At 45.3% G+C, this 12,568-nt stretch overlaps 1 protein-coding gene across 3 annotated transcripts in view; it reads left to right on the forward strand.

Moving 5' to 3' along the window:
* ABCA4 (ATP binding cassette subfamily A member 4) overlaps positions 1 to 12,568 on the forward strand; it is a 144,102-nt gene that overhangs the window by 81,288 nt on the left and 50,246 nt on the right. For all 3 annotated transcript variants that reach the window (XM_005894702.2, XM_014477908.2, XM_070367652.1), the window contains 4 exons: positions 2,236 to 2,325; positions 4,264 to 4,438; positions 11,288 to 11,419; positions 12,343 to 12,482. In XM_005894702.2, coding sequence (XP_005894764.2) covers positions 2,236 to 2,325; positions 4,264 to 4,438; positions 11,288 to 11,419; positions 12,343 to 12,482 — 537 coding nt within the window. The remainder of the gene's footprint in view (positions 1 to 2,235; positions 2,326 to 4,263; positions 4,439 to 11,287; positions 11,420 to 12,342; positions 12,483 to 12,568) is intronic.

Below are 12,568 nucleotides of genomic sequence, written 5' to 3' on the forward strand. Positions count from 1 at the left end.
ATTCCCTTAGTGCTGGTCTTTCTTGTGACTGGAAAAGAGGGTTAAAAGGACATTTGCCCAGAATGCATCATAAGTAAAATTTACCTTTTTTCCTGAACAGGACAGAAGCCAAGGGAGAGTTCTAGAAGTGGGGGGTGGAGAGGGGAGCTGTGTACTATAGACTCCTGTGAGGGATGAGGAGATAGAGAAATTCCAGAGCTGAGAGCTGGAGGCGCCCCTGGAGCTAGGAGTCTCTGGAAGCAAAGGAGATGCTTTCCAATCTGCTTGTTCCTTACCTACTTGCCCTTTACTTTGTATTATTGGGCCTGGGCCAGGATTTAGCCTTTAAGCACTAAGATAAATGTTTGTTTTCTCTAGAGGATTAGTCTAGGACCTTTAAAAGGTTTGCAGTGGGGGTTGCCTTTTTTTTTTTTAATGATTCAAACAAACAACATTTCAACAGCTTGGTGTTTTGTGGGTTTTTTTCCCATTATGTTGCCTTGTCTGTCTTTCTTGTCTATCTAGTAAACTTTTAAACTTCTACTATAATAAACTTATAACCTATCATAAATGGGAATTTTCAACACAGAAGTCTGTTCCATATGTTTCTAATTTCAGTGAGTATCACGACTTTGTGGGCTTGTTTTTCCCTCTATAATCTCAACAGATATGCTGCCTCTAAAAAGAAAAATTTTAAGACAAATGTGCTCCTTCAAAAATGAGTCACATGTATTTTTGCCAACAGAAGCTAAATATTTTTCACCTGTCTCACAAGCTAGACTGAAATAGATTCCTAAATTTCTCTAAAATTAGAAAAGAGCTGAGTTTTTCCACCTAATCTGCTCCTTTCATAGATGAAGACATGGAGCCCAAGAGACATCTAATGTCTAACCCAGTTCCTGTTGGCCATTTTGGACAAAATCTGGAATTGGGACATGTATTTCCTGGCAAGGAACTCACTCCAGTGACTAGGAGAATATTTCCTCCTGCTATTTTATTATTATACATTTAATGCAGTATGATGGCTAGTAAAGTGATCAAAGGGATTGTGGGCAATAGATTTAAAAGTCCTTCAGGAAACAGCAGTGCCAGCGGGGGCCGGTCCCTGAGCAGGGCCCAGTACGCATCACCCACCACACAGCCTGCGGTCTACAGACAGCAGTGTGGGCGGAGAGGCCTCGGCCGACTGCAGCATTAGGACACCAGCCTGCTCGCGGATGTGCACCTGTAGCCAGGGCCTTTAGATGCTTGGCGACGACGGTTTCCTCCCGCCTCTGCTTTCTTCTCTAGCTGGCTTGTGTTTCTGCTTCTCTTCCCCTTTCAGGGTGTTGTGATGTCCTTTTTTTTCAGGAAATGAATTTATTTTTTGTGTTGGAGAATAGTTGCTCTACAGTGTTGTGTTAGTTTCTAAGTGCAGCAAAGCAAGTCAGCCACATGTGTGTATATGTATCCCCTCTTCCTTGGATTTCCTTCCCGTTTAGATTACCACAGAGCACTGAGTAGAGTTCCCTGTGCTGTATAATGTGTTCTCATTAGTTATCTATTTTGTCCTTTGAAACCAAAGGTGAAGTTTACAAAAAGTGCCTCTGTGAGGGCTAGGGGTATGGGTGTTGTGAGTGTCAGGGTATGTGTGAGTGTGAGAACATGTGCGTGAGTGTTTACACCACAATTTGTGTAAGCCTGTCCAGTAGCCAGGCTCAACTCTGGTGTTAATCCCCAAATACTTGAATGCCCATGAAAGTATTGAAAGATTTCTCAGGTAAACAATGTCTCAGTCTGCCTGCCCATTATATCAGCTTGAATGGACTTTTACTGGAGATTCACCATGACTTTGACATGTTTTGGATTGGAGTGAAAAGTACCATTAGTGAGCTGAAAAAAAAATTAACCCATTTAAAAGTCAATGCTGGTTTTAATTTTTTTTTAAATCACAATTTCTGGCACTGTGGGCTCCACCTGAGGATAAGTGAAACTCCTAGTACAAAATTCCCTCTGTGCTCACTAACGGCTGCCAAATCAGACCTCTGGGAAGCAACCCCTCTCCCCAGACCCTGTGGGAACTTCACAGCCCCACAGGTCAGAGGCTGGCAGAGCCCTCCTCGGGGCTGGTCCTGGTAATGTCGACCTGGCCTTCTGAGGGAACTGTGCTTTCCAGCTATGGTAGGAAACTCTGCTCCCCTCTTCTTCTCTTGTTTCCTGTCTTTCCTGATTCTCAGCCTTCACAAGGAGAGTAACAGTGGCTTCTGGTTTGTGCAGGCTGTTCAACCAGAGAAGAAAGAGCCTTGGAAAAGACAGAACCAATAACAGAGGAAATGGAGGACCCAGAACACCCAGAAGGAATAAATGGTAAAAAACAAAAAACCCTCAATAAAGAATGCAGAACAGGGGCAAGAGAAGATTTAGAATACTGCAAAGGGCTAGAGCAGAACACCTCCTGAGTGGGGTGAAATGGAACCCAGGAAGCTGACTCTCTTGACAGGGGTTAAACCTGATACCTTCTCTAGGGTCCAGCTGCCCATGTGTGGAAGGAATGGTCCAGCCAGACATTAACACATATTTCCTGGAGAAAGCAAATCCCAAGTATATGGTGTGTTTGTGCCCTTGTTAGGCAAACCCCCAGTGAATTGCACAAATGTGCTGACTTCCGAGGATTTAGCAAGAACAATAACTTGGGTCACTGGGACTTCAAGCGGATATGAGCTATAAGGAAAGACAAAAATAAATGCTCCTGTGCACAGGGGGAGAGAGTCTAGAGGAGCTGACTACATTTCATTTGTGATTTACAAATCTAGAGGTCCATTCATTCAAGCCATCAAAGGCCTTTCCTGACCATGGAAGTTACTTAATAATTCCTCAACTCATAGACCAAGTTTGCAAGTGTTCTCTTGGCCTTTACCTCCCTTACCTTCCCTCTTGAACCAGTTCTGTCCCGGTTCCCCCACCCCCACCCCACCCCCACCATGTTCTTCTTTCCTCAAGCATATGGATTTCTCTAGAATTCCTCTATGGATTCTGAAATGCTCCGCTATTGTCACCCTGGGTGCAGAGAGGCAGCATGACCTCTGGACTTCACCTGATGTTGCAGGAGAAGGTCCAGCCTCCGTGTGTCTGACGCACCCCAGGTGCCATTTCACAAAGCTGAGGTTGGAGACCTGTGATTCCTGCAGTTTCCAATCAGCAGAACCTTTGGGAAGACCCTCCTCCCAGAGTGGAATTCCAAGACCAAAATCAGAGGGTGGGGGTCCAGTCCCACCTCAACTGTCAGCAAGGCCAGAGGAAGCACAGAAGCAGCACTGGGATTTCCCCCTCCCCCCTTTCTTTGGCAGGGGAGTAAGTGCTCAGAATTACAATATTAAGGTGACAAATTAAGTAACACATATAAATGAAAAGTGTTAGTCACTCAGTCATGTCTGATTCTTTGTGACCCCATGGACTATAGCCCATCAGCTCCTCTGCCCATGGAATTTTCCAGGCAAGAATACTGGAGTGGGTAGCCATTCCCTTCTCCAGGGGATGTTCCCAACCCAAGGATGCAACCCAGGTCTCCTGCACTGCAGGCAGATTCTTTACCATCTGAGCCACCAGGGAAGCCCCATCACTGTCTTGTGTGAACTAAAGCAGGGAGAAGTGGACACCAAGTGGACCTCAAACTGGAGGGGAGTATGGAGTTTAAAAGTGGAGGGACAGAGTTTGAGGGACAGTGGTGAGAAAGAGTGGACTGTCCTACCCTAACTGGAGAAACTGGAGCGCTAAAAGCAAGTAGTCAGCGTTAGTAGAGTTGACTCAAAGATGTGAGCCAAGGTGACTAGGAGAATGGACATAAGATAGCCTGAAGGAAGACACTGTTTGGGAAAGAGAATGAGGACCCTGAGCTGTTCCAAGAAATTCCTGAGGAAATCCCCTGCAGACTGTCAGAAATGAAGGCCTGGGACTGAAGGCTGAGCTTAGGGCTAACTCTCCATACAGACAATGAGCGCATCTGCATTCAAATCCCAGCTCTGCCACTCACAAACCATGTGACCTTGATTGGACTCTTGATATCTCTCTAGGTTTCCTCATCTGTAGAAATGGCATGGTAATATATGTAAAGCACTTGAAACAATGCTTGGCACAGAGTCACAGCTCAACAAATGTTAGACACTATTATTACCATTATTATTCTGTAGTCACCGTGATAAAGTTATAGTTAAAGCCATAGGTACAGAAGACAATGGTCTCAACAAGGATCCTTGGGTAGTGTGTACGTGAAGCCATTGTTACATCATGTTCATTTTTTCCAACAAGACTGCTTCTTTGAACGTGAGCTTCCAGGCTTGGTTCCCGGAGTATGTGTGAAGAATCTGGTAAAGATATTTGAGCCCTATGGCAGGCCAGCCGTGGACCGTCTTAACATTACCTTCTATGAAAGTCAGATTACCGCATTCCTCGGTCACAATGGAGCAGGGAAAACCACGACTTTGTGAGTCTTTGATCATTTTCTGACTCTCTTCTTCCTCTATTAGCTTCAGTCTATTCTTTCTCACTCCGGGGCTTCCCTGGTGACTCAGGTAAAGAGGCTGCCTGCAGTGTGGGAGACCCGGGTTCAATCCCTGGGTTGGGAAGATCTCCTGAAGAAGGAAATGGAAGCCCACTCCAATATTCCTGCCTGGAGAATCCCATGGACAGAGGAGCCTGGCAGGCTACAGTCCATGGGGTCACAAAGAGTCGGACACAATTGAGCAACTTCACATTCTTTCCCACAGAAGTTTAGTGAGAAAAATGTGTTCTATATGTGTGTGCAAGGAAGGTATAGCATACTGCAGTTTTCAAAGCTTGCTCACATTTATCATTTTATTAGATCATGAAGTTGGAGAGAGAGGTGGAGTAGTAAGTTCATTGCCCCTTGGTGCCAGGGATGGGGACATCCAGAGAGCGAAGTGACTTTCCAAGGAAGCCATGTTGTGGTGGTTCCATGGACGCAAGAACAGGATCATCTCTTGTCTTTGATGCTGTGAGCTGGTCCCCCTATCCCCAACATCCCCAGCGTTTCTATCATGATGGTGGTGATAAAGTCTTGACCACTACCATCACATGCCCTCCATCTGTAGAGCATTGTGTATGCTTGCATGCCAAGTCATTTCGGTTCAATTCAGTCACTCAGTCGTGTCTGACTCTTTGCAACCCCATGGACTGCAGGACACCAGGCTTCCCTGTTCATCACCAACTCCCGGGCTTGCTCAAACTCACATCCATAGAGTTGGTGATGCCATCCAACCATCTCATCCTCTGTTGTCCCCTTCTCCTCCTGCCTTCAATCTTTCCCAGCATCAGAGTCTTTTCCAATGACTCAGTTCTTCGCATCAGGTGGCCAAAGTATCAGAGTTTCATCTTCAGCATCAGTTCTTCCAATGAATATTCAAGACTCATTTCGTTTGGATGGACTGGTTTGATCTCCTTGCAGTCCAAGGGACTCTCAAGAGTCTTCTCCAACACCACAGTTCAAAAGCATCAATTCTTCAGTGCTCAGCTTTCTTTATAGTCCAACTTTCACATCCATACATGAATACTGGAAAAACCATAGCTTTGACTAGACAGACCTTTGTTGGCAGAGTAATGTCTCTGCTTTTTAATATGCTGTCTAGGTTGATCATAGCTTTTCTTCCAAGGAGCAAGCATCTTTTAATTTCATGGCTGCAGTCACCATCTGCAGTGATTTTGGAGCCCCCAAAAATAAAGCCTCTCACTGTTTCCATTGTTTCCCCATCTATTTGCCATGAAGTGATGGGACTGGATGCCACGATCTTACTTTTCTGAATGTTGAGTTTTAGGCCAACTTTTTCACTCTCCTCTTTCACTTTCATCAAGAAGCTCTTTAGTTCTTCACTTTCTGCCATAAGGGTGGTGTCATTTACATATCTGAGGTTATTGACATTTCTCCCAGGAATCTTGATTCTAGCTTGTGCTTCATCCAGCCTGGCATTTCACATGATGTTCTCTGCATGTAAGTTAAATAAGCCAGGTGACAATATACAGCCTGGACATACTCCTTTCCCGATTTGGTACCAGTCTGTTGTTCCAAGTCTAGTTCTGTTACTTCTTGACCTGCATACAGTTTTCTCAGGATGCAGGTCGGGTGGTCTGGTATTCCCAGCTCTTTCAGAATTTTCCACAGTTTGTTGTGATCCACACAGTCAAAGGCTTTGGCATAGTCAATAAAGCAGAAATAGATGCTTTTCTGGAACTCTCTTGCTTTTTTGATGATCCAGCAGATGTTGGCAATTTGATCTCTGGTTCCTCTGCCTTTTCTAAAACCAGCTTGAACATCTGGACGTTCACAGTTCACATACTATTGAAGACTAGCTTGGAGAATTTTGAGCATTACTTTGCTAGTGTGTGAGATGAGTGCAACTGTGCAGTAATTTGAGCATTCTTTGGCATTGCCTTTTTTTTGGGATTGGAATTGAAAACTGACCTTTTCCAGTCCTGTGGCCACTGCTGAGTTTTCCATATTTGCTAGCACATTGAGTGCAGCACTTTCACAGCATCATCTTTTAGGATTCGAAATAGCTCAGCTGGAATTGCATCACCTCAACTAGCTTTGTTTGTAATGATGCTTCCTAACGCTCACTTGACTTTGCATTCCAGTGATCACACCATTGTGATTATCTGGGTCATGAAGATCTTTTTTGTATAGTTCTTCTGTATATTCTTGCCACCTCTTCTTAATATCTTCTGCTTCTCTTAGGTCCATACCATTCTGTCCTTTATTGTGCCCATCTTTGCATGAAATGTTCCCTTGGTATCTAATTTTCTTGAGGAGATCTCTAGTCTTTCCCATTCTATTGTTTCCCTCTATTTCTTTGCACTGATACTGAGGAAGGCTTTCTTATCTCTCCTTGTTATTCTTTGGAACTCTGCATTCAAATGCCTATGTCTTTCCTTTTCTCCTTTGCCTTTAGCTTCTGTTCTCTTCTCAGCTATTTGTTAGGCCTCCTCAGACAACCATTTTGCCTTTTTGCATTTCTTTTTCTTGGGGATGGTCTTGATCACTGCCTCCTGAACAATGTCACGAACCTCTATCCATAGTTCTTCAGACACTCTGTCTATCAGATCTAATCCCTTGAATCTATTTGTCACTTCCACTGTATAATCATAAGGGATTTGATTTAGGTCATACCTGAATGGTCTAGTGGTTTTCCCTACTTTCTTCAATTTCAGTCTGAATTTGGCAATAAGGAGTTCATGATCTGAGCCACAGTCAGCTCCTAGTCTTGTTTTTGCTGACTGTATAGAGCTTCTCCATCTTTGGCTGCAAAGAATATAATCAATCTGATTTCAGTATTGACCGCCTGGTGATGTCCATGTGTAGAGCCTCCTCTTGTGTTGTTGGAAGAGTGTGTTTGCTACGACCAGTGTGTTCTCTTGGCAAAACTCTGTTAGCCTTTGACCTGCTTCGTTTTGTACTCCAAGGCCAAATTTGTCTGTTACTCCAGGTATCTCTTGACTTCCTACTTTTGCATTCCAGTCTCTAATAAAAAAGGACATCTTTTGGGGTGTTAGTTTTAGAAGATCTTGTAGGTCTTCATAGAACCATTCAACTTCAGCTTCTTCAGCATTGCTGGTGCTGGGGCACAGACTTGGATTACTCTGATATTGAATGGTTCGCCTTAGAAAAGAACAGAGATTATTCTGTCGTTTTTGAGATTGCATCCAAGTACTGCATTTAGGACTCTTTTGTTGACTATTATGGCTACTCTGTTTCTTCCAAGGGATTCTTGCCCAGAGTAGATATAATGGTCACCTGAGTTAAATTCACCCATTCCAGTCCATCTTAGTCAACTGATTCCTAAACTGTCGATGTTCACTCTTGCCATCTCCTGTTTGATCACTTCCAATTTGCCTTGACTCATGGACCTAACATTCCAAGTTTCTATGCAATATTGCTCTTTACAGCATTGGACTTTACTTCCATCACCAGTCACATCCACAACTGGGTATTGTTTTTGTTTAGGCACCATCTCTTCATTCTTTCTGGACTTATTTCTCCACTGATCTCCCATAGCATTTTGGGCACCAACTGACCTGGGGAGTTCATCTTTCAGTGTCCTATCTTTTCGCCTTTTCATGCTGTTCATGGGGTTCTCAAGGCTGGAATACTGAAGTGGTTTGCCATTCCCTTCTCCAGTGGACCACATTTTGTCAGAACTCTCCACCACGACCCATCCATCTTGGGTGGCCCTACATGGCATGGCTCATAGTTTCATTGAGTTAGACAAGGCAGTGGTCCATGTGATCAGTTTGGTTAGTTTTCTGTGATTGTGGTTTTCATTCTGTCTGCCCTCTGATGGATAAGGATAAGAGGCTTATGGAAGTTTCCTGATGGGAGAGACTGACTGAGGGGGAAACTGGGTCTTGTTCTGATGGGCAGGGCCATGCTCAGTAAGTCTTTAATCCAATTGTCTGTTGAGGGCTGTGTTCCCTCCCTGTTGTTTCACCTGAGGGCAAACTATGGTTGATGTAATGAAGATAATGGGGACCTCTTTCAAAAGATCCCTGCAAGCACTGCCACACTCAGTGCCCCCGACCCTGCAACAGGCCACCATTGACCCACGCCTCCGCCGGAGACTCCCGGACACTCACGGGCAAGTCTGGATCAGTCTCTTGTAGGGTCACTGCTCCTTTCTCCTGGGTCCTGGTGCACAAGGTTCTGTTTGTGCCCTCCAAGAATCTGTTTCCCCAGTCCTGTGTAAGTTCTGGTGGCTCTATGGTGGGGTTAACGGCGACCTCCTCCAAGAGGGCTTATGCCATACCCAGGTCTGCTGCACCCAGAGCCCCTGCCCCCTGCGGCAGGCCACTGCTCACCTGTACCTTCGCAGGAGACACTCAAACACAGTTCTGGCTCAGTCTCTGTGGGGTCTCTGGGACCTAGTGTACACAAGGCTTTTTTGAGCCCTCTGAGCATCTCTGCCAATAAGGGGTTTGATTCTAAACACAATTTCACCTCTCCTACCATCTTATGGTGCTACTCCTTTGCCCTTGGATGTGGGTATCTTTTTTTGGTGGTATCCAACATTCTCCAAGTTGTTCAGCAGCAAGTTGTAGTTTTGGAGTTCTCACAGGAGAAGATGAGTGCACGTCCTTCTACTCTGCCATCTTATGCCACCAGATTTTTCTCTATCGCTCATTAAGAAACATCCCTCTTGGGTTCCCAGTGACTCTTCTGAGAAAAATATTCCCCAATCCCATTAGAGGCTAAGTTACAGCATCAGCTTCTCCACACAGGGATGATGTGCCCATCCACATGCAAACCAAGGCAATGATGGAAAGGATTCCTTACATTTGGTTTCTAGGGTCTTCTGATAGATGGCTACCCTCTGAATGCCTTAGTCATTTCAGTCGTGTCCAAGTCTGTGTGACCCTATGGATTGTAGCCTCCTAGGCTCTTTGTCCATGGGATTCTCCAGGCAAGAATACTGGAATGGGTTGCCATGCTCTTCTCCAGGGGATCTTCTAACCCAGGAATCAAACCCACATCTGTTAAGTCTCCTGCATTGGCAGGCGGGTTCTTAACCACTAGCGCTACCTGAGAAGCCTGTAGAGCACTACTTACTTTCAAAGAGCATTCCTTTTCCTACCTGTGAGGGTTGGTGGTAGCTCTGGAGAAAAGGATACATAAAGAATGCTCACTTACAGCCAGAGATCCCTCTGCAACTCAGCCATCACAGCTCCTGGTGCTGTATTAAAATGTTAGTTGCTTGGTCATGTCCGACTCTTTGCAACCCCATGGACTATAGCCCACCAGGCCCATCTGCCCATGGGATTCTCCAGGTAAGAATACTGGAGTAGGTAGTCATTCCAGCCTCCAGGGGATCTTCCTGACCAAGGGGATCAAACCCTGGTCTCCCACATGACAGGAAGATTCTTTACTGTCTGAGCCACCAGGAAGCCCATCGCTCTAGGGGCTCAGTTAAAGGTATTCAGTACATGGGTCCAAGTTTTGTCTGATGTCACCATCACAAAGGGCAAGGTCTTGGTGGGAAGCCCAAGCATTAACATGTGTTTTTTAATTAACTGATTGAACCCAGGTCTGGGAATTATCACCACAACAATTTTGGATCCAAAATAATAAAAAGCTGAGCAACTGAAAACCAAGTTCAGGAAAGATGAAAGCTCTTCATGGAAGCCTCAGCTCAGGACACTCTCCTGGCTTTTCTAAGGGACCCAGGTGCCATCTGCAGTAAAGAGAACATGGCCATCTAAGGTTCCCCAAGAAACAGCAGGGGCGGCCCTTTCAAGGGGCAGGGAACCCATGTGAATGCACTCATCAAGTCCGTTGGCTTTTTGCAGAGCCCCAGGAAGGAACAGCCGTGTACACCCTGTGTTGGAATGTTCTCTGAGGGTGGGTTCAGTGCCAATGGAATGTGGGGCTGGTGCCATTCCACTTGGTTCTGTTTCCCTCTAGTGGTTGATCCAACAGACAAGTTTAGAGAGTCTGAGATTGTATCTGACTCAGGAACAAAGCTGGGAGGAGCAGCACTGACCCATCTCATTTCTCTCCTTGTTAACTAATATGGTCAGAGGACCCCAAACACAAGTATATTACTTCATGCATGAGAAACGCAACATCACCTGGGGGCTGGAACACAATGCTTAATAAAAGTAGTATACCATTTTTTACTCTTCCTTTATGCTAGCACTGTTCTAAGCGCTTTAGAGGTAATAATTGTATTTAATCCTCACAAAATACCCCATGAAGTGAGAGTCATCATTTCCCATTTTACAAAAATAAGTTAACAGTGGTGGTGGGCTTTTTCTTACTTTGGATCCAAAATTGTTGTGAGAATTCCCAGGCCTGGGTTCAATCAACTAATTAACAAATACGTGTTGAATGCTTGGGCTTCTCACCAAGACCTTGCACTTTGTGATGGTGACATCAGGCAAAACACAGACCCATGTGCTGAATGCCTTTAACTGAGCCCCCACAGCGCCAGGAGCTGTGATGGCTGAGTTGGGGAGGGATCTCTGGCTATAAGCGAGCATTCTGCATCTGGAAACCCCAGAGGCCCATCGGCACCTGCCTGTGAGCACAAGGGCGTAAGAGAAGCACAGAAGGACGGCAGATGCACTCACCCTCCTGGGGGCCCTGAGGACACACTAGTGCTAAGCCCTGTCTGGGAAACTGTTGGTTCCTGCCACTAGTGATGGTTTGCGTTTAACTGAGAGGCATGGGTAGAATTACTGAGAGTCCTCATTGACCCTGGGGTGGAGGCTGCTATCCTAAGGTGTTCCAAAGGCCAGGCTCTCTGCCACTAATTTCTGCTTTTGGCAGGTCCATCGTGACCGGTCTGTTGCCACCGACATCCGGGACTGTGCTTGTTGGGGGAAAGGACATTGAAACCAACCTGGATGCTATCCGGCAGAGCCTTGGCATGTGTCCACAGCACAACATCCTGTTCCACCAGTAAGTAGAACAGGAACCGAGACCCTCCCGGTGCCCTAACCTCACCTTGCCCTCCCCTAACATGTTCCCTAGAGTGCAGCTGAGGGATGCTGGCTCTGGGGCCAGAGGCCATACTCTTCAGTGACTTCCCCCACATTTGGGGTCCTTTGTCCTGTTGGCACTGAGAAGGTCCCTCAGAACATGAGACTGTTTCTCTCATGCTCAGGAGACTGGCACTACCTTCTCTCTGCCAGGGTGGCTGGTCCTGGGGCCCCTTCCTCAGAACTTGCCCAGAAGTCTGGTCACTCTCAGGGACCACGAAGGGACACACAGAGGGGACATGGCTCCTGTTTTACTCTTCAGCCAGGCATTAAAAACCGACTTTTGAGGAAGTTTTTCAGTTGCTTTTTTCCCCAAACTTTTCTTATATAAAAAATTATATACAGTCATTGAATAAAGGAAGGAGGGATCACAGGAAGGAAGGCAATATAGATTGAAACTAAAAATCACCTGTAATTTCACCATCCATAGGAAACCACTGTTAACACTTTGATATATAATTTTTCAAAGCTTTCTCTTATGCATGTATAGCTATACATATATCTGAAATTATAAAAGAGAAAACTCTGCTTACCATTTAGTAACCTGCTATTTTAATGCTTTTTTAAACCTAAGATATCATGAACATTTTTTCATGCTGTTATGTATTCTTCTTTAAAATTATTTTTAATGTATATGTATTATTCCATTGTATAATGTGCTATTTAAGCTGCCAGATATTTTGGTAGGATCAGTATTTTGTCTCATTTTTCTGTTATGAACAACACCATGATGACATCATGATTGCTAAACCTCTGTGCTCATCTTTAATTATCTCTATAAGGTAAATTGTTACAAGTGGAAATGCTGAGCGCATTGTGTTTCTCGCTGCCCCATCCCCATAGCCTCACCGTGGCTGAACACATCCTGTTCTACGCACAGCTGAAAGGGAGGTCCTGGGACGAGGCCCAGCTGGAGATGGAAGCAATGCTGGAGGACACAGGCCTCCACCACAAGAGGAACGAAGAGGCTCAGGATCTGTCAGGTGCTTGGTATTGGAAAATGGGCCTCGGATGGCCAATCCACGGTTTCCCAGTGCACAGGGCCTTGTATATATACATGTGTGCTTGT

Source organism: Bos mutus, chromosome 3 (genome assembly GCF_027580195.1).
Source record: "Bos mutus isolate GX-2022 chromosome 3, NWIPB_WYAK_1.1, whole genome shotgun sequence".
NCBI lineage: Eukaryota > Metazoa > Chordata > Mammalia > Artiodactyla > Bovidae > Bos > Bos mutus.